General features: G+C 51.5%; 3 protein-coding genes and 1 long non-coding RNA gene across 18 annotated transcripts in view; 2 read left to right on the top strand and 2 right to left on the bottom strand.

Moving 5' to 3' along the window:
- The window catches only part of ARAP3 (ArfGAP with RhoGAP domain, ankyrin repeat and PH domain 3), a 24972-nt gene extending 15839 nt beyond the window's left edge, over nt 1–9133 (top strand). For 9 of the 11 annotated variants that reach the window (XM_078450116.1, XM_078450121.1, XM_078450133.1 and 6 more), the window contains 14 exons: nt 1470–1682; nt 1970–2075; nt 3052–3199; nt 3501–3569; nt 4473–4547; nt 4646–4760; nt 6410–6538; nt 6624–6757; nt 6972–7054; nt 7151–7186; nt 7320–7383; nt 7482–7619; nt 7826–7864; nt 8414–9133. In XM_078450116.1, the coding sequence (XP_078306242.1) occupies nt 1470–1682; nt 1970–2075; nt 3052–3199; nt 3501–3569; nt 4473–4547; nt 4646–4760; nt 6410–6538; nt 6624–6757; nt 6972–7054; nt 7151–7186; nt 7320–7383; nt 7482–7619; nt 7826–7864; nt 8414–8899 (1835 nt within the window). In that variant the 3' untranslated portion in view covers nt 8900–9133. The remainder of the gene's footprint in view (nt 1–1469; nt 1683–1969; nt 2076–3051; nt 3200–3500; nt 3570–4472; nt 4548–4645; nt 4761–6409; nt 6539–6623; nt 6758–6971; nt 7055–7150; nt 7187–7319; nt 7384–7481; nt 7620–7825; nt 7865–8413) is intronic. The other 2 variants (XM_078450137.1, XM_078450138.1) reach the window with 2 other exon arrangements.
- Nucleotides 3337–11555, bottom strand: LOC144616948 (uncharacterized). Its single transcript, XR_013556894.2, has 3 exons — nt 11398–11555; nt 11076–11293; nt 3337–3784 (listed from the first exon to the last, which is right to left on the bottom strand). It is a non-coding gene; the product is annotated as an uncharacterized LOC144616948 (long non-coding RNA).
- Nucleotides 11551–23173, top strand: FCHSD1 (FCH and double SH3 domains 1). Of its 2 annotated transcripts, none has more exons than XM_060635901.2 (20): nt 11551–11655; nt 11890–11987; nt 12591–12636; nt 13035–13102; nt 13426–13582; nt 13668–13804; nt 13900–13963; nt 14765–14893; nt 15354–15476; nt 15642–15737; nt 16149–16274; nt 16688–16792; nt 16981–17142; nt 18018–18146; nt 18232–18315; nt 18495–18612; nt 18729–18949; nt 19733–19820; nt 20694–20749; nt 20878–23173. In XM_060635901.2, exons 1-20 carry the CDS (start codon nt 11635–11637, stop codon nt 20941–20943), a joined length of 2094 nt encoding a protein of 697 aa, XP_060491884.2. In that variant the 5' UTR covers nt 11551–11634; the 3' UTR covers nt 20944–23173. The 2 variants fall into 2 exon arrangements, with proteins under 2 accessions (XP_060491884.2, XP_060491885.2); XM_060635902.2 differs by having other exon boundaries at nt 13447–13582.
- RELL2 (RELT like 2) lies at nt 21384–25057 on the bottom strand. 4 transcript variants are annotated; one of them, XM_060635908.3, is made up of 8 exons: nt 24757–25057; nt 24095–24574; nt 23636–23701; nt 23445–23511; nt 22830–23015; nt 22183–22558; nt 22022–22055; nt 21384–21786 (listed from the first exon to the last, which is right to left on the bottom strand). In XM_060635908.3, exons 2-7 carry the CDS (start codon nt 24276–24278, stop codon nt 22023–22025), a joined length of 912 nt encoding a protein of 303 aa, XP_060491891.1. In that variant the 5' UTR covers nt 24279–24574; nt 24757–25057; the 3' UTR covers nt 21384–21786; nt 22022. The 4 variants fall into 4 exon arrangements, 1 of the variants encoding a protein (XP_060491891.1); XR_014135288.1 differs by having other exon boundaries at nt 22022–22558; nt 24095–24341; XR_009611060.3 differs by having other exon boundaries at nt 22022–22558.
- Nucleotides 25058–25355: the final 298 nt, after the last annotated feature.

Here is a 25355-nt window from a genome sequence, read left to right on the forward strand (position 1 = left end):
GGAGAGAGACAGAATCTGAAGCAGGCTCCAGGCTCTGAGCTGTCAGCACAGAGCCCAATTTGGGCTCGAACCCATGAACCATGAGATCATGACCTGAGGCAAGGTCGGACACTTAACTGACTGAGCCACCCAGGTGCCCCTAGAAGGCAGGACTCTTGAGAAGGAAACTTCATGGAAAACTAAGGAAGGCAATAAAGGGGGGAAAGGCACATCCATTAACTACAAATAGTTGTGCTTACAACATTGACAGTGGATAGTGAGTGGCTAATGACATTCTCCACACTTTGGTAGTAGCCTCATGCACTGACTTTGCCTGCTCACTAGATCCCATCCTGTTCTCAGTCTTCCTCATGTTCAAAGGAGGGATTAAGTCAGCAGTCCAGTGAAAGTCCTGGAGAAAGAGCATGGGTGCCCATACCCACTCTTCCACAGTTCCTGGACTGCCGCTCTTCATTCAGCAGATGTTTACTGAGCTGCTCCCGTGTGCCAGACACTGGACATATAGTGGTGAAAAGGGAAAGTTCTATGATGCTCAGAGACTAGTGGGAGAACTGGGTAATAAGTAAGAAAAATACAGTCAGTTCTCATTATTCATGGTAGTGTTGTTCTATGAAGTTATTGCAAACATTGAATGAATGAATACTAAATTGTCGCCCCAGTGGAAATACAGGGTTGGGTTCCTGGGAAGCTCTGGTCACATTCTCATCAACTGATCCATCAATATGCAACTTTGTTTTAAGTGTGTTTCTGTTTAAAGATACTTGCTTTAATATGTATTTGTGATCTGTTAACTTTGAATTCACAGCCAGCAGCACTGTAACTCATGCATAAGGAAAGCTTATCTGACACACATATTTTCTCCATAAGGCACATCACAGCCTTCTTGTACTTAGGAATACTAGACAGCACTTTAGCACTTCACTTGGGGGCCATTTCAAATAGTGAAACTACCCAAAGAAAAAAAGCACAAGAATGAAAAAATGTGGTTCTATATATACCATGAAGACTACACTTGTTTACCATATGAGAGCTTAGCTGGGAATGTGTCCAATAGGCAACTCAAATTCGTCTCTGCTCTGCGCATGTTCACAAATGACTGGGAAAGTGCCACAAGTACTGGTTTGGGAGTTTCAAATAAATTTTAGCAAGTAGATAAATTCACAATATTGAATCTGAATAGTGAGGATTGACTGTAATATGATTTGAAAGTGCTATTTCAAAACCAAAATAGTGAGTGATGGGGACTCTGTGTAATATCATGGTTAGGGAAGGACCTTCTGAGCAGGAGTACTTGAGCAGGGTCTTGAGAGTCAAGACCATGGAGGCAGACTTCCTCTTTTCTGGCCCATTTACCCCAATAGCCCTACAGCATGTCAGGGGGGGTGGTGGGGGTAGGTCACAGATACTGGATACCAGGTGGGTGGGTGGGTCTTTGGGCAGTGGTGAGCAGAGATGCTGGCTGTTCTCAGGGCTCCAGCTGGAGGGCATATACCGGAAAGGGGGTGCCCGCGCCCGTAGCCTTCGGCTCCTTGCTGAGTTCCGGCGGGATGCCCGGTCAGTGAAGCTCCGGCCAGGGGAGCACTTCGTGGAGGATGTCACCGATACACTCAAACGCTTCTTTCGAGAGCTCGATGACCCTGTGACCTGTGCACGGTTGTTGCCCCGCTGGAGGGAGGCTGCTGGTACTCCCAAGGTCCCTAAAAACTCTTCACAGATAGCCAAGGGACAACCAGGAACTCCACCCCCCCCCCCCCCCACACACACACCCTTGAATCCCTGAGGCTGTTTTGTGGGATTGGGCAGCCATCCTCCCCAGTACTTCCTCCCCACCCCTCAGGATCACTCAAGGACTCAGCTTAGGTCAAGGTGGGAAGGGGGCAGAGGCACATCCACCCTAGGTTTGTTTCTTCAAAAATCCCTCTGCGCTCCCTTCCCAGATCATCTCCACCCCTTCCCCTTTCCATCCCAGAGCTACCACAGAAGAATCAGCGCCTGGAGAAGTACAAAGAAGTGATTGGCTGCCTGCCACAGGTTAACCGCCGCACGCTGGCTACCCTCATTGGGCATCTCTATCGGTCAGTATGGCCAGGACCCCCGCAGGCTCCTCACTGACCCTTTATCAGCTCTGTCTACCTGCCCCCCACATTCATTCATTCATTCATCCTGTAAACAATTGCTAAGTGAAAGCGTCAGGGCACAAAGGTTCAGAGTGTGGACTTTGAGGTCAGGCAGACCTAAGCTTTACTCTAGTCTTCCACCATTCTAGTGTGTCACCTTGGGTGTTATTTGTACTCTCTGAGCCTCAGTTTCCTCGTTTGTAAAAGGAAGATGGTGTAACGAATAGTATCCACCTCCTAGGTCATGAGAGTTGAAGGAAATAATCCTTCCAAAATCCTAACTATAGCACCTGGCATGTATGTAGTAGGAATTCAAAAACGGTAAGCAATCAATATTATTTTGTTTTATTATTCTATGACAGACAAAGGGTTAGATGTAGGAGACACAAAGAAGAGTAAGTTGCAGATCTATCTTGACCAGTCTCTTGGGGAGACAGGACTTTAAACAATTCTAAGGTGAACACTGGCTGTATTGTACTGATTACTCTATATCACAGGGATGGGCCAACTATGGCCCATGAGCCGAATCCAACCTGTTGCCTGTATTTCTAAATGAAGTTTTGTCCATGAAGTGTAAAGCCACACCCATTCACTTTTATATTGTCTATAACTCTTCTCATACTACAACAGTAGAACTGAAGAATTGCAACAGGGAACGTATGGCCTACAAGCCTAAAATATTTACTGTCTGTCCCTTTACATAAAAGTGTGCTGCCTCCTACAATATTTATAATCACCCATCCTTATCTGTCTCTCCCCTAGACTGGGAGCTCCTTGAGGCCAGTATTGTGTCTTACAGCTGTATCCCAAATGCTTAGCCCAGGGCCTGGAATACTGTAGGAACTCAATAAGTGTTTGCTGAATGAATGGATGCATTGACCAACAGGTGAGCACAAGCTGCATCCTTTGTGACCCATGTCACGCCCTTCTGCAGGGTGCAAAAGTGTGCTGCTATAAACCAAATGTGCACGCGGAACCTGGCCCTGCTGTTTGCACCTAGTGTGTTCCAGACAGATGGGCGGGGGGAACATGAGGTGCGGGTGCTGCAGGAACTCATTGATGGCTACATCTCTGTCTTTAATGTAAGTTCTCTCAACCCCTGACTATAGTCCCTCTTCCTGGATTCTAGATCTTGCTCTCCCCAACAGGACCCCAGCCCAGACCTCTGAAAGCCCTCTGCGTCGGGAATCACCTTCCAGAGCCCTGGGCCCCTCTATCCCATAACGTCACTCCAAATGCCCATGCCCCATTAGTTCTTAGCTCTTCTGGCCTCTAATGCTCTCATATAGACCCTCTGGTCTTGTACATCTCTCCCTTCTTCCCTCATTTCCTAGCACCAACACCCACCTCCACAATACACACTTCTTTTTGACTCTTCCACAGATTGACTCTGACCAGGTAGCTCAGATTGACTTGGAAGTCAGTCTTATCACCACCTGGAAGGATGTACAGGTAACTTGTCCTGACCTTAGACTCCTGAGTGGGCCAGGAGGGGATATCAAGACAGGAGGGTGGCCTTCTGCTGCTGGACATTGGCCGTCAGCTTTCAGAGAAAGGGGGAAACCAAGGAGGGGAGTGCTTTGGGGAGAGGGGTTTGGTTTAGGATTTACTCCACTTATTCCACCATGAGGATTCTTCATTACACAATGGTGGCGAGTACTTCAGTTCTGCATGTAAAAAAAAGATCCAAGGAAGAGTTAGCTAAGTTAGACCAAGTGCTGAGAATAATAGTAATAAATAGGGTAACAAACAGCAGAGGACTTATATTCTAAACCCTATGATCTCACTTTAACATCACACAACTCCATGAGGTGTACAGTCCTATTTTTTCAAATAAAGAAACAGAGCGGGGCACCTGGGTGGCTCAGTTGGTTGAGCATCTGACTCAGTTTCAGCTCAGGTCATGAGCTGGCTGTTAGTGAGTTTCAGCCCCGCGTTGAGCTCTGCATTGATGGCGCAGAGCCTGCTTGGGATTCTTTCTCTCTCTGCCCCTCCCCTGCTCTGTCTCTCTCAAAATAAATAGACATTAAAAAAAATAGTTATAAAAAAGAAGGCCTTGAGGATCACTTATTCAAAGTCATACTGTAGCGAGTGCCAGAGATGTAACCCAGAGAGTCTGACTCTAAACTTGTCTTTCCATATGTTGTTCTGCCTTGGGAAATACCCATGCAGCCTGAAGATGTGGTTCTGCCACTCCTGGGGTTCTCCCTTATAAGGGCCTGAGCCACATTGGGGATGAGGGGTAGGAGGCGACTTTTGTGGGGGAAAGTGCTTATAAGGCAACATAAGGAGTCCTCTGACCTTGATATTTTGGATTCTCTTGTGTCCTCCTGAATACTTTACCCGTCCCCTCAGCTGTCCCAGGCTGGAGACCTCATCATGGAGGTTTATATAGAACAGCAGCTCCCAGACAACTGTGTTACCCTGAAGGTCAGTCCTAAGGGGACAGGTGGGGAGATGGGAGGATTGGGGGAAGCAGAGTCAGTGAACTGACCAGCATGGGTCCCCTGCTCTTGCCATGACCCCAGGTGTCTCCGACACTGACTGCTGAGGAGCTGACTAACCAGGTATTGGAGATGCGGGGGACAGATGCTGGGATGGACTTATGGGTGACGTTTGAAATTCGTGAGCACGGGGAACTTGGTGAGCATGACCATGTGTGTGTGGATGCACATGTGATGGGGGGAGATCAAAGTCACCAGTGCCTTCTTTTACCAAATATAGTGGACATTGTCCTCGTGCATGTGAGGGGACATTCTACACTGTTGACCACTCCCTCTTTCTCAATACTCTCTTCTCTCTTGGCTTTTGTGGACCCCACAAACCCTAGGTTTCCCTTCTGCATCAAAGAAGGCTTTTCTTCCTCCTTTGCCTAGATTCCAAATGTTGGAGGAACCCAGTATTCAACCTGGACCCTTTTCCTTTCTCTATCTACATTCTTCCTTGGATGCCTCATCCATTCCAGTGGCTTTAAGTGCCATTAAAAAGCTGACACCCAAATTTTTATTTCTGGCCCAGATCTTTCCTCTGAGCTCCAGACTCACATATTCAACTGTCTACTGCACACCTCCACTTGTACGTCTCATAAACATCTCTAACTTAAAACGTGCAAGACTCAACTCAGTTTCCAGACCCCTTCACCTAACAAAAAGCCCCAGCTATTTCCCAGTTTTCCTTAACTCAGTTATCAAGGCTGGGAGTCTTCTCTTTCCTTCAACTTCACACCTAACCCAACCACCTAGTCTTGCTGATTCTATTACAATCTGCCACTTCTCTCCATCTCCACCATTACCACCACCCAAGATGAAGTCACTGCTATCTTTCTTCTCCCAACATTAACCACTAAAATGTAAAGCCCCAGAAAGGGAATAGCTGGCTAGTGTTCCCTTCTTGCCTCCCAATGATCCATTTTCCAGCAGTCAACACGCATTGCAAGCGTAAATCACGTCATGCCATTACCTTCCGATGGCTTTCCACTGGACTTAAAATAAAATTCAAATTCCTTATTATGGCCCACAATCCCTGAGCGTCTGGACCTTGCTTATTTCTTGGACTTCATCTCACATAACTCATTCTCTGGGCTTCAGCCATGCTAGCTGTTCTTCAAACACATCTTTCTTGACTCAGGGCCTTTATTCCTGCATTTTGTCATGCCTGCAATTTTCTTCCCCTGATCTTAGCATGGCTTGTTCTTCCCACCCCTTCTGGCCTCAGTCTCATCCTCAAATGTCCCCTTTTGAAAGGCCTTGCCAGTTAAGTGTCTGACGTCGGCTCAAGTCATGATCTCATGGTTCATGAGTTCGAGCCCCTCGTCGGGCTCTGTGCTGACAGCTTGGAGCCTGGAACCTGCTTCAGATTCTGTGTCTCCCTCTCTGCCCCTACCCCACTCACCTCTGTCTCTATGTGTCTCTGAAAAAAAATAAGTAAATGTTAAAAAACATTTAAAAATTTGAATGGCCTTTCCTGGGCATTACCCTGTCCCAGTGGCTACCCTCCTCTCTCTCGGCTTCTTATTGTTTCTTTCAAAGCACTAATTGTCTGCAATTCTTTGGTTGATTTAAGGCAGACTTAAGGTCTGCTCCCTCACTCTGCTGTGGGCTTTGTGTTTCGTGCTCATCACTGTATCCCCAGGGCCAGCACAGTGCCTGGCACAGAGTCAGTGCTAAAATAAATACCAGTGGCTGGGCGGCGGATTGGATAAATGAATGTGACTGGTGGGAAAGGAGTTGGGGGCTCCAGGCTGTGGATGGATATTCTGGTTGATTTTCACTCCCACTTTACCCCTTCCTTAGAGCGGCCCCTGCACCCCAAGGAAAGGGTCCTAGAGCAGGCCCTTCAATGGTGCCAGCTCCCAGAGCCCTGCTCAGCCTCCTTGCTCTTGAGAAAAGTCTCCCTGGCCCAGGCCGGCTGCCTCTTCACAGGTGAACCTCCCTCTTCAGTCCAGCATCCCCATCCCCAGGCCTCTCCCCCAGGACCTTCCACCCAGCATTGCCCGTTTGTGCCCAGGTATCCGCCGCGAGAGCCCAAGGGTGGGTCTGTTGCGATGTAGGGAGGAGCCACCCCGCTTACTGGGAAACCGCTTCCAGGAGAGGTTCTTTCTGCTGCGTGGTCGTTGCTTGCTGCTGCTCAAGGAAAAGAAGGTGAGGGAGGCTGGCAGCCCTGTGGGAGGAGCTGTGACTACATCAAGCCTCTCACTCCACAAATCATGTGCTTATCAATCTCATTGCTGCCCTGGTCCTTTGACCTCTGTGACCCTGTGATTGCATAACCCCAGTGTTTCCATGACTTCTTGACTCAAATGACTGTGATCCTTCTCTCACCTTTTGACCTCACTGACTGCCTTCTTGTTTTCAGAGCTCTAAACCAGAACGAGAGTGGCCTTTGGAAGGTTCCAAGGTCTACCTGGGCATCCGAAAGAAGTTAAAGCCTCCAACACCGTGAGTGTCCTTCCCCAGCCCACATTTCTAGGGCCTTCCTGCCATCACCTTTCTGGCCTTTCTAAACACCCGTCTCTGTTCTCCTTTGCCTCCTAGGTGGGGCTTCACATTGATACTGGAGAAGATGCACCTGTGAGTACCTCCCAGCCTGGCTCTTCTCTAGCCTAGCCCTGCACCCTGTCCAACCCCTCCCTATGTTTTCTATCCTCCATCCCTAGAGCTACAATCCCTCCTCTCCAGCTCATTTCCCTCTGATCACCCCCAGCTACCTGTCCTGCAGTGATGAGGATGAGATGTGGGATTGGACCACCAGCATCCTCAAAGCCCAGGTGAGGGGAAGGAGAAAGCTAAGGGCTAGGTCGGAGGTCCCAGCTCTAGCCTTCAGTACCACCCATACCCATTGTGCCAATTCTTCAACTCCCTCCAGCACGATGACCAGCAGCCAGTGGTCTTACGACGCCATTCCTCCTCTGACCTTGCCCGTCAGAAGTTTGGCACCATGCCTTTGCTGCCCATCAGAGGGGATGACAGTGGGGCCACCCTCCTCTCTGCAAATCAGACCTTGGTGAGGTCCCCCCAGCCTGCTCCAGTGCCCTCCTGATCCCTGCCTGTGTCCTTGCCACACTGCAGGAGGGGAGTGGTGTGCCTGTCATCCTAGTGCCCCCCCCTGCCTTCTTTGTGTCCCCACTCCCCACCCTTGCCTCCTGTTGCCAGGCCTCACTGTGTCTCTGTGTCTCTCCCTCTCCTCACCCCCATCCCACCTGTGCCCAGCGGCGACTTCACAACCGGAGGACCCTGTCCATGTTCTTTGTGAGTACTGTGCCTGTCTCAGCTGTGTGCCCATCAGCTGTGTGTTCCTCTGTTCTGCCTGAACCGGTGTACCCTCTCTATTTGTTCTGATGTAGGCCATCAGTGTGTGTGTGTGTGTGTGTGTGTATGAGAGAGAGAGAGAGACAGGCAAACAGACAGAGAGAGAAGGAGACGGACAGTGTATAGTGAGGGACCAGAAGGAATCAGAAAAATAAAGGACGGTAGGATGTGACAAGGAAAAGGGAAGTGGTCATAAGATCTGAGAAAGAGAAGGAAAGTGGTTAAGTGAATGCATTTTGGAGTTAGACCTGGGCTGAAGCCCTAGTTCTTCCATTTACTCACTGTGTGATCTTGGGCAACTTACTTAATCCCTCTGTGCCTCAGTTCACTCACCTGCAGTGTAACCTGTTGTACAGAGTTATTTTGGTATCATACATGCAAAGTATTTTGGAGCATCTGGCCCAGAAGAAGAGCTCAATAAATGTTAGTGATTAATAATGTAGTAATTCTAACTCTGTGCCTGCTTCATGCCACCTCATTCCCATCCAGCCAATGAAGTCAACCCAGGGGTCTGTGGAGGAGCAAGAGGAACTGGAGGAGCCTGTCTATGAGGAGCCAGTGTATGAGGAAGTGGGAGCCTTCCCTGAACTGACCAAGGACACCTCTACCTCCTTCTCCACCATGAGAGCTCAGACAGCCAACCCTGAGACGCCCCTCACCAGCCAGAGGTCCTTTGATCAACCCTTTTTCCCCAAGGCAGGTGCCCCAGGCCCAGAGGAAAGGCCACCAGAGCTCCCTCCAGGCCCCCTTTCAAAGAGCAGCTCCCAGGCACGTGGGTCCCTGGAGGAACAGCTGCTCCAGGAGCTTAACAGCCTCATCCTGAGGAAGGGAGAAACCACCATAGGCCTAGGAAGCCCCTCCCAGCCCTCCAGCCCTCAGTCCCCGAGCCCCAATGGCCTTCTGACACAGACGCCTGGCTTCCCCACCCAACCTTCCTCTTCTTCTAGTTCACCCTCCAGCCAGCCCCTCACATGACCCTAAGACCAGAAGTCTGAAGGGGTAGGTAACCAGAAGACCCAAGTTCTCACCATGGCAGACACTGCTGGGAGCCTCCTCTGCTCTGGATGGAAAGACTCTAAAATCCAGTGCGGTGCTATGGAAAGACGACAGGACTCAGGGCTCTGGACTCTCCTGCCCAGAGAGGGTCAGAATGTGGCCCTCACTGAACCTCGACTCATTATATGTACCATGATGTCACTGAAATAAGGAGAACAGTGAACATCAAACTGTTTCTTAGAGCAGTAAGCCCCACATATTTTTCCTCATCAAGGACAACTCCTCCTTATATATTTGATATGTAGGTGTCCTGTGAGACATTTTGGGTTTGAAAAGAATGGTTTTACTGCATTAAATAAAAAAAAGGATTTGGAAGCCAGAGAGCTGAATGATTTCCAAGTCTATCCTACCCCACCTCCTACATTTGGGAACTACATTGAAGACCTAGTGTCGGGAGATTGATTGGGGTTGACAGTTGGGGTAAAGAGGAGCCAAAAAAGATGTGTCATTGTTAATAAAACAATGGAACAGTGGAACAATGGAATAAAACAGCCTTGGAACCAAAGGCTACTGTTGCTTCATTCATTCATTCATTCATTCATTCAACAAATATGTATTGAGCACCTAACTGGGTGTTAGGTATTCAGTGTGAACAGAACAGATGGGTCCTGCTTTTATGGAGCTTCCAGTGTAGAGGAATAGAAAACATTAAATACACAAACTAATTCAGTGATGTGAAGAAATTAAACCTAAAGTGATGTGTTTGTGGAGATGGCCCTTACGCTGGGAGGATGGGGAAGGCCTCTGTGATGAGCTGAAACTTAAAAGAAGCCAGATAGGGGTGCCTGACTGGCTCAGTCAGTAGAGTACTTCAGATTAATCTCAGGGTTTTGAGTTCAAACCCATGCTGGGCATAGAGTGTACTTAAAGAACAAAACAAACAAACAAAAAAAACTAATGGGACTTGATTTGGTGGCACCTGGCTGGCTCAGTCAAAAAAGCATGCAACTCTTGATCTCAGGGTCATGAGTGTGAGCCCCATGTTGGGTGTAGAGATTGCTTAAATAATTAAAAAACTTAAAAAATAAAGAGATGCCTGGGTGGCTCAGTTGGTTAAGTGTCCAACTCTTGATTTTGGCTCAGGTCACAATCTCACAGTTGGTGAGTTCAAGCCCCACATAGGGCTCTGCTCTGACTGCGCAGAGTCTGTTTGGGATATTTTCTCTCCCTCTTTCTCCGCCCCTCCCCTGTTCTCTCTCTCTCTCTCAAAATAAATTAAAAAACTTAAAAAAAATTTTTTTAATAAACAAAAAATAAAGAAGCCAGACATGTGGAGTACTGGAAGAAGGAGCACTCCAGAAGGAGAGGGAAAGCAGCAGGCATGAAGGCTTTGCAATGGGAAGAGACTTGGCCTGCTGGGGAAACAGCAAGGAGGCTGGAGTTGCTGAAGCACAGTGAGTGGGGAGCCAGAGAAGTGTATGGACCGAAAGGGGAAAGATTGGCAGGGGCCCAATAATGCACAGCCTTGCAGGCCATGCTAGGGTGTTTGGATTTTATTCAAAAGCAACTGAGAAGTTTTAAGGAAGAGAGTGATAGGATCTCATTTTCTTTTTTAAAAAAAAGATAAATCACTGGCTATTTTGTGAACAATGGGTTATGGAGGGAGTTTGGGGTGGGGAGAGAGTGAAAGACCAGATATTAGACAGAAAACTGATTATGGGGGCTTGGACTAGGTTGGTGGTTTTGGGAATTGAAGGAAGGTGATTAATAAGAGATCTTTTAGAAATAGAACCTATAGAACTTGCTAACGGATGGAATGTGGGGGTATGAGAAAAGGGCACACTGACTCTGGGTTTCAGACTTTCCTAACTGGATGGAAAGAGGTGCCCTTTGGTATTTTATCTGGGGAAGATAACTTGGGAAGGGTCAGGGAGAAGGAGCAGTTTTAAAGGTTTGAGGTATCTATTAGATATACAAGTGCTGGTATCAGTGGTCTGTTGGAAATGTGAATTTGGGGCCACAGGACTGCAGTGCAGAACCTGAGAAGTAGGCCCTAACGGTGAGAGGGGCCTTCTGGGACGCAAGGCCCCACACCCATCTCCCCGCTTATATCCACTCACAAGTACCATTTAGCTTCCATTGGCCCCAGACACACCTGTTTTCCTCTGGGACTGGTTTCTTCCTGGCTCCAGGCAATTTTCTCACCACTCACGCTGGCTTTTCCAGTTCTCTGGGAATTTGGGAAAGGTCTGAGAACAGTCCTGTTTCCCTTGTCAAAATCATCTTTGCTCAGGCATCCAGTGACTCAGTTTCCCTGGTCACAAACTGAGTTCCTCCTTGCCACAGGTCACCCTTCGCGCCATCACCGGAGATCTGCATATGTAAATGAATGATTAGAAATAATTAAGAGCTGAGTCAGTGGCTCTACTAGAAACAGAACCCAGGCGTCTTGACTCAGAAACTTAGAGTTTCCCTACCGCGCAGCAGACGCGGCGTCCACTCGGCGGCTCCGACCCTTTCCGGAGTTTTAGCAGTAGTAACAGAAGTTGATCCGGTTTCTTCTCGGCACCTTCGCGCTTCGCAGCCCTGCGCGAAGTCGGACGAGGCGTGGGCGGGACGGGGGCGGAGCTGAGCCAGGTCCGGGGCGGGGCTTTGGCGTGGGCGGGGCTTCCTCGAGTTCCGGAGTCGAGTCGCTCGCCTTGGCCGGATCGGAGATGCAGCCGCCGCCCCGAAAAGTGAGCTTGGCCTGGGAATGGGGACTCCTGGTGGGCTGGCGGAATGGTGGGAGTTAAGGGGCTCCGGAACCGCAGTGGGGGACAAGGAGTTGTAAGGGTTCAGGGCCTAACCCAGAAGTAACCCAGGAAACAGCCCAGCCCCTCCCCGGTCCCGCCCCCTCACCGCTCCCTGCGCGGAGTGTTTTTTCCAGGTCTCAGGCGCTGGGGGTCTTCATCCTCTTCTTACCCTCACAGGTGAAGCCGGCTCAGGAGGTGAAGCTTCGCTTCCTGGAGCAGCTGAGCATCCTTCAGACCCGGCAGCAGAGGGAGGCAGATTTACTGGAGGACATCAGGTAGCTTCTGATCCCCTCCACGTACCCCCCCACCTCCGCCGTTGCGCGCCCCGCCTCTCCTCAAACCTACATCCGTCGGATCTGGGCCGGGGAGGGGAGGCAGAGGGTGAAGAGTTCTCCACCCTGCCCATTACTGGCCCTCACTTTCGGCCTCCCTCTCCAGATACCAGATAGGACTTATCCTTCTTCCCACCCCAACACACAGAAACACGCACGTACCCTCCCTGAAACCCCTTGACCCCATACCACTCCCTCCACCACACAATCAAGCTTAGAGCAGAATCTTACCTCCCTCTTCCAGACCTGTTGGAAGGCTGGAGGACAATGTATTCAGGCCCCCATCAGTCCTCACGTCTGAGCCCACTGATGGTTCTCCAGGGGTGGGGAGGATCCTGCTGAGGCTCTGAGCAATGAGGTGAGGTTGTTCTGGGTTGCAGCTGCCTGAGGTGATCTCAAGGACTCTCTCTTCAGTCTCATTTGCTCCTGGTATACTCACACTCTAGGCCTGGCTCCCCTCTTCCTCCTGCCCAGGCTGAGGAGAGGATTGAGGGTGGGAGAACAGGACTAAACTGTAACAACACTCTGCTCCATTTATCTCCACAGGTCCTACAGCAAGCAGAGGGCAGCCATTGAACGGGAGTATGGGCAGGTATGGAACTCCTTTCTCTGGACTTTGTCTTTTGTTCTAGCCTCCTTTAAACCACCAGCATTGTCTCTCCACACATTCTTCTGTTCTGGTCAAGAGCAAAAGCCTAAACAGAGGGGTGTCAAATCTTTCTTGTGCTACTTGTTGGCTGTGTGACCTTGGACAAGGTACTTAGCCTTTCTTGGCCTTGACATCTTTCTCTGTACAATGGAAATAATAATTGTACCTTCACGTGGGGTTGTTGTAAGGATGGGATAGGTTAATGCATGTAAAGCACTTAGCAAAGTAAGTAGCACATAATATGCATCTGATGAATGGCGTTAGTATACTCTGATCCCATATTTTCCCAGTTGGTGAGAATCTTTGAGAGGTAACTGGGTCTATGATGACTTTCCCACCAGGCACTTCAGAAACTGGCTGGGCCATTCCTGAAGAGGGAAGGGCATCGGAGTGGGGAGATGGACAGCAGGTGGGTCCCATGGAGGTAGGGAGGTCAGGAGACCTAGAAGAGATGAGGAGCTCAGTCTCAGGAATCTATGGGAATAAAGAGTCAGTGAGGGGGGAGGGCACGTGAGCTGTAGGTAGAGCTGACACAGCAGCCAGAGAGGAGCTGACCCAGCAAGGACACTGTGGGTGCGGGCAGAGGGCATGAGTGATCCTTGTGGCTGAGCTAATGGGCTGATCGATTGATAGGCTCCCAGACAAGGGGGATGGGAAAGCACTCTGTCTCTTATGGTGTTGGGGTTGGGGGGGGTCTCATGAAGCTTTGGAGTGCTCTCCTCCTCAACACAGACCTTCTATGGGGAGAGGCAGGATGGTGTTTGGTGCCTGGCGCTGCCTGCTGGATGCCACCGTGGCTGGGGGCCAAGCCCGGCTCCAGGCATCTGACCGATACCGTGACCTGGCAGGGGGCACAGGGCGGAGTGCCAAGGAGCAGGTGCTTAGGAAGGTATGTCTATGTGGATGGGATGAAGGAAGGGCTGGCTCAGGGCTGGGGTGATCCAGGTCAGGACTCTGTGTGTCCATGCCCCTAGGGAGCAGAGAACCTCCAGAGGGCACAAGCTGAGGTGCTGCAGTCTGTCCGGGAGCTGAGCCGAAGTCGGAAGCTGTATGGGCAGCGGGAACGTGTGTGGGCCTTGGCACAGGAGAAGGCGGCTGATGTCCAGGCTAGGTGGGGTCGTGTGGAGTTGGGAAGCCTGGCAGGAGGAGGGGATCCAAGGCATGACAGCCAGGCCTAAACTCGACTCCTCTTCCTTGCCTGCACAGACTGAACCGAAGTGACCGTGGGCTCTTCCACACTCGAACCAGTCTCCAGAAACTCAGCACCAAGGTTTGGGGGATGTGGATATGAGGGAGGGCAGGAAGGAGGTGGGCAGAGTAGTCTCGTGGTTTGGAAACCAAGGGCATAAATCTGAGAGACTGGGACGAATCCAGGCTTCCCTACACCTTCAGTCCTTGACCTTGGTTAACCTGATCTCTCTGAATCTCATTTTCTTCATCTGTAACACGGAAATAGTGCATTTCTTTTTTATTCCTTTACTGTGCATTTATTGAGGATTCTATGGAGTTCCTGCTTTCAGAGTCTGGTGAATGCCAGACAGATAGTAAATAAACAAATAATCAGATTAAGTGAAAACAAAACAAGGTGCTATGATAAAGGGTAACAGGGTATAATTTAGAGAGAAAGCTTCTCTGAATACATGGCTTGTCAAGAAGGAGCCAGCCATGCAAAGATCTAGGGGTGGAACATTCCAGGGAGAGGAAATGGTGAATTCAGGGGCTTTGAGATGGCAATAGCTTTGTGGGCTTGAGGAACCAAAAGAAGACTAGTGTGGCTGGAGTACTGTGAGCAAGGGGACAAGTACTGTGCAAACAGGTCAGAGAGGTCGCAGGACCAGCTCACGTGAAACCTGGTAAACCACAGTAAGGAGCAGTTGGGATTTTATTTTAAATGAACCCAGACACCACCAGTGCATCTTGAGCACGAGTTGTGAGTGTACAAAAGTTTTAGTATAGCACCAGGTGTATAGTAAGCACTCAATAATGTGAGAATCCATTCTGGATATGGATTGGCCTTGGAAGGACCCCAAGGGTCTAGCGGTCCCTGTTGACATATATTTTCTCTTCCCAGTTGTCTGCCCAATCAGCCCAGTACTCCCAGCAGCTGAGAGCAGCCCGCAACGAGTACCTGCTTAACCTGGTGGCCACCAATGCCCACCTTGACCACTACTACCAGGAGGAATTGCCAGCCCTGCTCAAGGCCAGTCCCAGCCCAGATACCCCTGCCTCTCAGAAGAGGGTGGCAGTGTGTGGGAGGGCCTGTCCTTTCTTCCCACCACTACCAGACTAGGTGGTGCTAGGGACCTAGCCTGCTTTGAGTGGGTAGAAGATAGATCCTCTGGTTCTGGTTCTAGTTCTAGCTGACTGCATGACATTGTGCAGAACACTTAACCCCTCTGAACCCCTCATCAGGGATAACTTCTGCTCTGCCTACTTTATAGACTAATGGGGCTCAGAGGAGAGAATAGATGTGAAAATGCTTTTTAAACTGTTAAGGTCTATGCATACGTGAGGGCCTATTATTAGAAGCAGTAATAATGTCTCATTCCTTCCCTCTTTCCAATTCCTCATGCCCATACCAATCTAAACCTGGGCAGAGAGCCTACTTTGCAGTAGATGCTGGGGGAAGGGTAGTGTCATTATCTCAGGGTTCTCTCTAGGCCCTGGTCAGCGAGCTCTTGGAACACTTGAGGGACCCCCTGACGCTGCTAAGCCGCACTGAGCTGGAAGCTGCAGAGATGGCCCTGGAGCATGCCCGCCATGGAGCACAGGCAACCTCCCAGGTGAGGGCTGTGCTCTTTAAGACCTCCCCAGAGATCCTCTTTACCCTGCTCTTTCAGTACAGACCACCCACTGCATTATCTGCCTTCTTTCTTCCAAGAGGGGCTGGGGACAGGCTTAGAGAGGTAACCAGTGAGTGCCTACTTTGACCTTTTACAACCCCCCAGGTAAGCTGGGAGCAAGATTTGAAGCTTTTTCTTCAGGAGCCTGGAGTATTTTCCCCCACACCACCTCAGGAGTTTCAGCCTGCAGGGACTGATCAGGTGAGACCACTGTTCATTGGAACCAAACCACATGTAAAGGGGACTGTGGTTTAGGCCTCCTCCCTCATCATCCTTGTCCTGATAATGACTTGGTGACTGTTATGTGGCTTCAGAACTCTAGTTCACCTCCTTCCCACCAGGACACAAATAAACATATTTTATTCCACCTTTCCGGTCCTTGACTGCACTATCCTCATCGTTCTATCTCTATCCCTCAACCCAGATCCCATTTTGGGGACTCTCTGTGTCTCTGTGTCCACAGGAAGGCACACCTGTGTCTATATACATAGGTGTGTGCCCTCACCTCTTTGTCCCTGGAGGTCAGGACAGAAAGAAGAAAAAAGGAGGAGACTGTAGTGAAGGAGCAATATCAGGTCCTCCTCACAGTACCTGTGTTCATTGTTCATGCAGGTGTGTGCCTTGGAACTGGAGGGGGACGCAGGAGGCATGGCTGGGGACAGTAGCCTGGAGAAAGAGGTTCAGCGCTGGACGAGCCGAGCTGCCCGAGACTACAAGATCCAGAACCATGGGCATCGGGTGAGGTGGGGGGGGGGGGGGTGTAGGTATCGTGGGTGGGCAGGAAGAGCTGAGAGATGGGAACCCTGGAATCAATGGGAATGTCATAGGGCTGCAGGCAGGAGGGGAGGGAAAGGTATATTAAGCCAACAGTGTGGCACAGTAGTTAAGAGCACTGGTTTTGGAGTTAGACCCACCTGGGTTCAAATCCTGCTCTCTTGTTTCCTAGTTATGTAACCCAGAGTGAGGGAGTGACTTAACCAACCTCTCTGGACCTCAGTTTCCTTATTAGAGTGGGGTTAATAATAGTAGCCGCCTCATAGGGAAAATTAAATGACATAATACATGTGAAGCAAGTAGCAAAGTGCCATGTCCATAGTAAGTTGTCTCCCGTAGTATTTCTACCCACCCCTGTCCTCTGCCTTCCCAACCAGGTGCTGCAGCGGCTGGAGCAGAGGCGACAGCAGGCTCCAGAGCGGGAGGCTCCAGGCATAGAACAGCGGCTGCAGGAAGTGAGGGAGAGCATCCGGCGGGCACAGGTGAGATGTAGCCCTGTGGCTAGGGCCACTGAGATCCCACCCCCTTACACAACACTCTCCTCCACTGTCTCTGGATGGTGGGGAGTGGGTGGCAGGAGGTAGAAGGTGGACAAACTTGGGGAGGCTCCACCCACCTCCCAAAGGCAGGCCCAGCCATAGCCTTGATTGATCTCTCATCCTAATGCCAGGTGAGCCAGGTGAAGGGGGCTGCTCGGCTGGCCCTGCTACAAGGAGCTGGCCTAGATGTGCAGCGCTGGCTGAAACCAGCCATGACCCAGGCCCAGGATGAGGTGGAGCAGGAGCGACGGCTCAGTGAGGCCCGACTGTCCCAGAGGGACCTGTCTCCTACGGTGAGCACCCTTCGCTCCGTACCCATACACACCCAGGAAGGTAAAGGGTAGAACTCCGCAGTGGAGGGAAGACCCTGTAAAATGGGGATCATGACAGTACTTAAGTCAAAGAGGTTGTCGTGAGGCATGAATGAAATAAGTATAATTTTTTGCATAGTTTGTAGCATAGAGTGTCAGTGAACTTTTGTCATGAGTACAGTAAAACCTTGGTTTGCGAGCATAATTCGTTCCAGAAACGTGCTTGTAATCCAAAACACTTGTATATCAAAGTGAATTTCAAGAACCATTAGCTCAGTTGTGATCATGTGACATTCAGCATCACATAATACTCATATCGCAAGACATTGCTCATTTATCAAGTTAAAATATATTAGAAATATTTGCTCTTCTTGCAGAACACTCACAGAACAAGTTAATCACAATCTAAGATTTTACTTGTATAGGATTGTGGTTATGAACTAAGCTCTAAGTACAGATTATAAGTGGTTCGAATACCAGCCACTCTACTTATTAGCTGTGTGATCTTAGAAAGTGACCTAACCTTTCTGAGCCTCAGTTTCCTCCCAAGTAAAACGAGGTTTTCAGTTACGCAAAATATCACTGGGTCATTATGGAGATAAAATGAGGTGATATACATAAGATGTTTGGTGTTGTACCTGGCACAGATTAAGCACTCAGGACTAATTCTGTGGTGGTTGGTGTTACCCTGCTTGTGTTGATTTTGCTTTTGATAACATGGTGAACAGATCGGGGGGGTGCCACCTTGGGGAATGATCTGCCAGTGTTCTTTAAGAATAGAGTGGAGGAGTGGGAGATGAAATGGGTGCTTGAGAGTGTGGGGCCCCCCTATGATGTCTGTTGTCTGCCCCCTCCAGGCTGAGGATGCTGAGCTCTCGGACTTTGAGGAATGTGAGGAGACCGGGGAGCTCTTTGAGGAGCCTGTCCCCACAGCCTTGGCCACTAGGCCCCTTCCCTGCCCTGCACATGTGGTGTTTGGCTATCAGGTATCAGGTGGGCATGGGGGTGGTGACCTCCGACAGGTGGGGATGGGAGACAGCCAAGTCCTGAATCCTTCCTTGTGGGGCACAGGCAGGGCGTGAGGATGAGCTGACCATCACAGAGGGCGAGTGGCTGGAGGTCATAGAAGAGGGAGATGCTGATGAATGGGTCAAGGTGGGTATGGACCTTAGATCCAGATCCTGGTTGTGGGCAGGTGGGGAGGGTGCAGTGGGAAGGTCTTCTCTATGGCTTGCAAGGATCCAGCCAGACAAAACTAGAAGCCTAAGGAGGAGGGCTAGGGCTATGGGCTGCTGAGGCAAGTCTGCTATCTGTTCACATTGCTGGGTGAACAGGCTCGAAACCAGCACGGCGAGGTAGGCTTTGTCCCTGAGCGGTATCTCAACTTCCCGGACCTCTCCTTCCCTGAGAGTGGCCATGACAGCGACAACCCCTCAGGGGCAGAGCCCACAGGTGAGAATGGGAAATTCTGGGTCTGGGGAGCGAGTGTTTGTGGCCCTGGGATATCATAGTCCTGGGGGCACTACCGTCCATCAACTCCCCTCAGCATCTCTCCTGGGCTTCTGCAGCTTTCCTGGCCCGTGCCCTATACAGCTACACGGGACAGAGTGCAGAGGAGCTGAGCTTCCCCGAGGGGGCACTTATCCGCCTGCTGCCCAGGGCCCAGGATGGAGTGGATGACGGCTTCTGGAGGGGAGAATTTGGGGGCCATGTTGGGGTCTTCCCCTCCCTGCTAGTGGAGGAGCTTCTTGGCCCCCCAGGGCCCCATGAACTCTCAGACCCTGAACAGGTGAGGCTTTCTTCTCCCTGGATCCCCAGACACCTCTGGGTTGACCCTCCCACTCCAGTGAGGCCCCATATTCATCTTAATGCCCCCTCCCTTCTCCGGGTTTACCTCCTATAGTGGCTTGGGTCTCCCAAAGGAGTTTGGCTGGGTAGAGAAGAAGGAAACCCAAACTGTCTTCATTAGAGTTTGATAGTCTTACTTCAGTGCTAGGTACATCTGAGTTCATTCCTACTGCATTACCTTGGGCAGTGATATAACCTCTGTGCTTTTGTCTTTACATGTAAAACAGGGTAATAATACCTGTGTCAGCAGCCCACTTGTCATGATTAGAGATAATGGAGGTAAAGCCCCTAGCACAGTGACCCACAGGAGGTTCTTTAATATATGGTACCTGTTGTTACAAGGAAAAGCCTTGGCGTGGTAGTCAGGAGACCAGTTCTAGTTGGGACTTGACCACTAACTGGCTCCATGCCTTTGGATAGATAGCTTAATCTGAGTCTCACCTCTAACAAAGAAAACATAAAAATCCCTACTTCATGGGATGGTGGTGAGGAATGAATTAATTAGTGTATATGAAGTATCAGCAGAATGTCTGGGATATAGTTAAGTGTCAGTACATATTGGTTATTGAAGTGTATTATCAGCTAAGCCCCCACCTGGATATAAGCATTTGGTGGCTCTCCAAATTGAGAAGTGATGGGACAGGCATTGAAGACAAGGTGAGAGAAAAAGTTAATGAAACTTTCCCATATGCCAGGAATAACTCTGTGTGCTCCTTCTTCCCAGATGCTGCCATCCCCTTCTCCTCCCAGCTTCTCACCTCCTGTGCCCACCTGTGCCTTGGATGGAGCCCCTGCACCTGTGCTGCCTGTGGGTGAGTAGAGGGCATTGGAGGCCCTGGGAGTGGAAGAGACAGGAAGAAGGAGCAAGGTTATACTTGACTCCTCTGCCTGCCCTCAGGAACCTCCTCCCTCAGGCTCACAGAAGCATGATGGGGAGAAGAACTTGGGCTTTGAAGGCAGGTGCATTGTTCAGACTTTGCCTGTGACTTGCCAATGTGTGGTTTCAGGAGTGATGTGTAACCTGCCTGGGCCTTTACAGAGTGAGGAGAAAGGTCCCTACTTCACTGAGTTCTTGTGAGAGTTAGAAAGATGGGCCTAGCATTGTGCCTGGTACATAACACTCATGCACTTAGTAGCTGTTTTCTCATGATTATTATTTGACAAATTAGCCAGCTTCTCCCAGTGTTTTCCCAGTATACATTCTCTGCCTCTAATGTTCTTGAATCCTACAAACGTCTTAGTGTGTATCATCATTTTCTTTCTTGGAATGTCTACCTTTTCTAAAACCTTCTGGCACTTCTATTTTCTTCATGGAGCTTCCCTCCTTGATTCCAGAGATCCCTGTGAGCATATTCTGTACCTCCTATACCTGTAGTTCACTTGGAATGGTTTAGCACTTATTCATTTTGTTTGTTGGTTTTTCACTCTTAGGTTCCTGGCATGGCCATTGGGAGTGGGAGTGCTGTGAATTCCATCTTCCCCTCTCTGGTACCTTGCACAGGGCTGATTATACAGCAGGTGCCAAATAAGTGTTGAGGATGGATGTAATGATGTATTTTATGGCTCAGATTAGTGACTATTCATTAATGCAACAAATACTTAGAGAGTACCACTGTCGTAAATGCTGGAGATGCAGCAGTGAACAAAATAAAGTCTGAAGACTGACTTGTGGTTCTTGTTTGCAGACCAAGACCTGGAATGTCCTGGACCCCTGGACATGATGGCACCTCGACTCAGGCCGGTAAGGGCCCCTCCCCTGGAGGAGATTGTGTCATTCCAACTTGTCCTGTTTTGTCTAGGGGTTTGAGGAAATGGACAGGGATATCCCCAACGGACGCTTCTGGAGCACTGACTGTGTGTTCCCTACAGATGCGTCCACCACCTCCCCCACCAGCTAAAGCCCCGGATCCTGGCCACCCAGATCCTCTCACCTGAAGCCAGGGGACTGCTGTCCCCCAGTGATGCTGCTGTCCCTATTTCCACGATGTCAGAGACCACCCCCTCAATGATCTGAAGTGACCAAGCCAAAAGCTGGAGTCTCCCCCATCTCTACTCTCACCTCCAGGAATAGAAACTTTTCTTCTCCCCCTTTCTGGGGTTGGAACTCACTCCCCCCCCGATTGTCCTCCTGTTATTTCTAGGGCTGGAACTCCCCCTTTTTCTTCTGCCACCACCCCATCTCTAAGTGGGTTAAATATCTAGAAATCTCTGGGGCTGGAACCAATTCTCCAAAGTCTTGAGTGGCTCCAGCCCATCTGTGTCTCCACCCTGGCTCTGTGACCCACCCCACTCCAGATGCCATGGCCACTGGGTTTGGGGGCTGGAACAGGGGCAAGCCTGTCAAAAGGAGCTGGAGCCAGTATGCAAAACAGCTGTAATGGTCTGAGCGGATTTATTGACAGTGAATAAAGGGCACTAAGCCCAAGCCAGGACCTGGGCCTCTTGTGCCAAGAGGGCAGGGGGCCTATGGTGCTATTGCTTTAGGGGCCCACCAAGGGCAGGGGCCTGCTCCCAGCTGCCACGCTCTAGCAAATGGAGCGAGGTGATGGGGAAGGGGTCAGGCGGCCTGTTGGCAGGCAGGGGAAGTGAAAGAGACTGAGGGATGGGGGTGGGGAGACTTCTCCCGAGGTCCCCCAGACTGAGACCATGCAACTCCAGGTGGAAGTAGAGCTGGTTCCTCAGCTGAGGGCAGTGCTGTCCAGTGGAGAGGAGGGCCTTCATGCCCACCCACCCCCGGCCCTGCCAGCTGGTAGTCCATCAGTACAGTGAAGAAGGAGGCTTGGAGGAGAGGAAGGGTAACAGTGTTGCTTCCTATTCAAGCTGTGTCTCAGCTTTTACCCAGGGGCTACAGGACCTTCCCTACCTCCTGGGGTACATGCCCACTCCCCACCACTAAACCAAAGAATGTGTAGCAAAGGCCAACCCTGGGAGTGCAGAGAGCCAATGGGCTTAGGTAGTTTAAGTAGAGAGTGGGAGGATGAGATTATCTGACTTGGGGCCCAGGCAGACTCACCTCACACACCCCCTGCTCCTCGTGGTGCAGACACCTGTGAGAGAGAAGTGGTCAACAATGGGAGAACAGGATGTGGGTCATATCAGGGCCACCTCCCCTTCAATCCAGGGTAGGAGGCAATAAGAGCTGAGCCCACCATAGCCCTGCCCATGTCTTCCTACCTGGTGATCTGTGGTGTCCAGTTTGCTTGGCTGTCCAATTGCCTCTCGACTGGCCAGTCCTGGGCTTGGGCCCTTCCCTCCAGCCCCTAGAACTGACTCTGCAGAGGCTCTAGGGTTGCCCTCAAGTGTACAAGGGACTAAGCTACTGTCCCTGAGTCCTCCATTCTGCACCAAGGGACTGGCGAGGGCCAGGGGCTGTGGCCTCTCAGGGGGCAGGCTCTCAATGGCAGGTGTCCCTGCCCTGGGATGCCCTCCCCCAGACCCCTGACTACCCCCTATGTCCTGCCCTCCACCAGACCCCCAGCTCCTGTCTGTGGGAGAGCCATCACGATGCTCATGTAGTCCATAGCGCTTCTCTATGTGTGTCACCCGGAACCTGGGAAGGGAGAGAACACTGGGGCTTAGGACCATAACTCAGAGGCTGCTCAGCTTCCCTTTAGCCAGGGACATCCTGGGTTTCATGGCCACTTCCTTCTGGCCTAGGGCAGGGGAGACCTCCCCCAGATGGTGGGGCATACTGTGTAGCCTGACTCCTGCTGTAGTTCACAGTCTAGGAGAACAGAGGTGGGGACCACCTTTGGAATGAGGTGCCTGATCATTGGGGCTCCCACCTCAAACTCCCTTTCCCTGGGGCTTTCTATCCCCACCTGCCCACAGAGAACACAGTGGTCTCCCCAGGCCGGGGGCGGCTCTTTCCTTCCTTGGAGCGTCCCTGACGGACAAGTGGGGGCCTCTTGTTGCGGCTACAGTGGATGCAAGGGGCAGCAGACCCCAGATGCACTGTGTGATGATGGGAGGGGGTTCCGTCCTGCAGGCTGGAGGTAGCATCCACGCTGGACAATAGGGAAGAGGGGAGCAGGAGTGACATTACCATTTCCTTTCCTGTTCCATTTGCTCCTGTCCTTTTTGCTTCTTAAAACATCAGATGCCTCACCTTCCCCAGGCCCCAACACTATTGTATTTATCTAATAAACGCAATATTAAGACGTTAGTGATCATGTGTTCTCCCTCCCAGGGTTGTTTGCTGAAAGCGGGCAATGTTTAACCCAAAAGAGTGGCACAAGGGATAAAGGTTAGGCTTGATGACATCCAGATGGAAGTATAATTTGAAGGAACTCAGATTCCTACAAAACTTCTTTCTTCCTATAGGTTAGCCACCTTTGCGTTCCCCCCACCCCAAACATGCGAAGAAAGGATTGTGCTGGAGGAGAGGGTACTCTCCAAGGCAAGCTAAGTCATGCTGGCCCTTGTTTCCAGCTCACCTGGACAGCTGCACTGTCCCTTCTCCTTCACTGTCCCCCAGCATCTCCTTCAAGGCCTCAGCATTGGCTGAGAGGAGAAGGAAAAGAGGGAGTCAGTGGAGGTGGAGGTCAGGGCAAGAGAAAATTGACTGGGGACTGGGTGGGGGGGTGGGTTGCGGGGCAGGGAGAGCAAAGGGCCAGACTACACCCACCTTCATTTTGGATGATGCAGCGAACAATCCTCTCTACTGTGTCCTCATTCATGTCATCGTCCTCAGCTGAAGCATGAGAGGTTGGCAAGGAAGCAGGAAATGAGTCAGCTTTGCGTGAACATTACCTGGTGGCTTCTGTGGCTTATTGCCCAAGATCTATCCTTTTGTTTGCCATCATGCTGCATGTTAGCATTTCAGGGGTCAGGGCAGTAAAGATGGGAAAGGTAAGTGGGAGCCCAAGACTACCAACAGTGAGCCCTTCCCACCCATCCTGCCTTTTCTAGCCTTGCTTTCAGGATGGTGTCATCCCACTTGCAGACTCAAGAAAGCATCATTAAGCCTCCCTGAAGGCATGGTAAGGGTTTGGCCTGGGTCTCTTGGCCAGGAAGGCAGAAAGAGGTGTGGGGTGAAGGGTATGGGAGAAAGGTGACTGAGCCAGGTTCTAGGCTCCTCACTCACGGGGCTGGAGCTGGGCATCGTCAGGCTCCGAGCCCCTCGACGTGCGGCAGCGGTAGCCCTTCTTCTTGAGCACGTGGCAGATCATGAAGCCTACGAGGCCCATGAGGAAGAAGACCAGCACAAGCAGGAAGAGCATGTACAGCCCATGTTGGGGCGGTTCCAGGTCAGGCTGTGGTTCCGACATGAGGCCCTGGGGGGCGAGCGCGGGCCAGGGCGCCTCCTGGGGTTAGGGGGCTGCAGCTAGGGACTGGGGGAGGGATAGGAATTCGGTCCTCAGGATTCGAAACTGACAAGCCTCGGAGGTCCGGCCCCACCCCCCTACCCAACCAAGGAGCTGTCCGTGTCAGGGGTGCTGGTCCGGGGCCGGGGTGCCAGACGGCGGATGCGCAAGCCCTCTTCCGCGACCCTGATCCTGCTTCCCCGACGCCCAGAGCGTTCCCCTTTCCAGCTTGTCCTGCGCTTCCGTCCCTCCCAAGGACACTGCAGAGCGAGATGGGACGGAATTCTCAGGCGGTCGGCTTAAGAATCGCGCCTGAGTCAGCGTCCGCACCTCCTCCGCGCTGGCCTGAGCCAGGCCTCTGCAGCCCCCTCCCCTGCGGGTATTCCGCACAATGCCACCCCTTTGGGTTCCTCCCATCCAGGCCACCTGGCCCACTCGGTACCGGTGGTTTGGTTCTGGCTCCGGCTCCAGCTCGGGTTCCTGCTCCAGGGGCGTCCTAGTCCGGCTCAGGGCCCCCGACGCCCTCCCGGCGCTCATCCCTTGCTTCCTCCCCCTCCCCCCTTCGCCGCCTCACCGGCTCCGGGCTGCGGCTGCAGATACCGGTGCCGCGGCAGGCGGGGGGAGGGAAGGATGAAGAGGGATGCGGGCTGGTTGGGAGCGGAGGCAGGCTTCGGACAACTCCGACTGTGGGAAGGGGAAGGAGATGGGGGTGGGGGCGCTGCCGCAGCCTCCCTAGGTTCCCAAATGCCTTCGCCAGTCGCCAGCCCAGGACCAGGGGGCGGAGCGCAGGTGTGCGGGGCGGAGAGCTAGAGCCTTGCGCGCTTGTGAGCGCAAGTGTGGTGCGCGCGTGACTGCGCCGTCCCCCCTCCGCGGGGGGAGTGTGCGGCGCCGAGCCTGGGTCCGGGCGGGGAGCACAGGCAGTCAGACGAGAGTGCTCTTCACGGGTCTATCCCGCACGCCGGGCGCGGCTCCGGCCCTCAGATGCCTCAGCTGAGTGGATAGTCAGGAATCTTCCCAGTGGGCCGGGGAAAGCTGGCTTTC

The sequence above is a fragment of the Panthera onca genome, chromosome A1 (genome assembly GCF_046562875.1).
Source record: "Panthera onca isolate mPanOnc1 chromosome A1, mPanOnc1 haplotype 2, whole genome shotgun sequence".
Lineage (NCBI taxonomy): Eukaryota > Metazoa > Chordata > Mammalia > Carnivora > Felidae > Panthera > Panthera onca.

Coding starts and splice junctions, on each gene's coding strand:
- FCHSD1 (XM_060635901.2), top strand. CDS start 11,635: ATGCAGCCGCCGCCCCGAAAA. Junction 13,964..14,764: donor TCCAGAAACTCAGCACCAAG/GTTTGGGGGATG, acceptor TTCTCTTCCCAG/TTGTCTGCCCAATCAGCCCA. Junction 16,275..16,687: donor TCCAGAACCATGGGCATCGG/GTGAGGTGGGGG, acceptor CTTCCCAACCAG/GTGCTGCAGCGGCTGGAGCA.
- RELL2 (XM_060635908.3), bottom strand. CDS start 24,278: ATGTCGGAACCACAGCCTGACCTGGAACCGCCCCAACATGGGCTGTAC. Junction 23,512..23,635: donor CTGCATCATCCAAAATGAAG/GTGGGTGTAGTC, acceptor TTCTCCTCTCAG/CCAATGCTGAGGCCTTGAAG. Junction 23,016..23,444: donor GGGACAGTGCAGCTGTCCAG/GTGAGCTGGAAA, acceptor CCTATTGTCCAG/CGTGGATGCTACCTCCAGCC.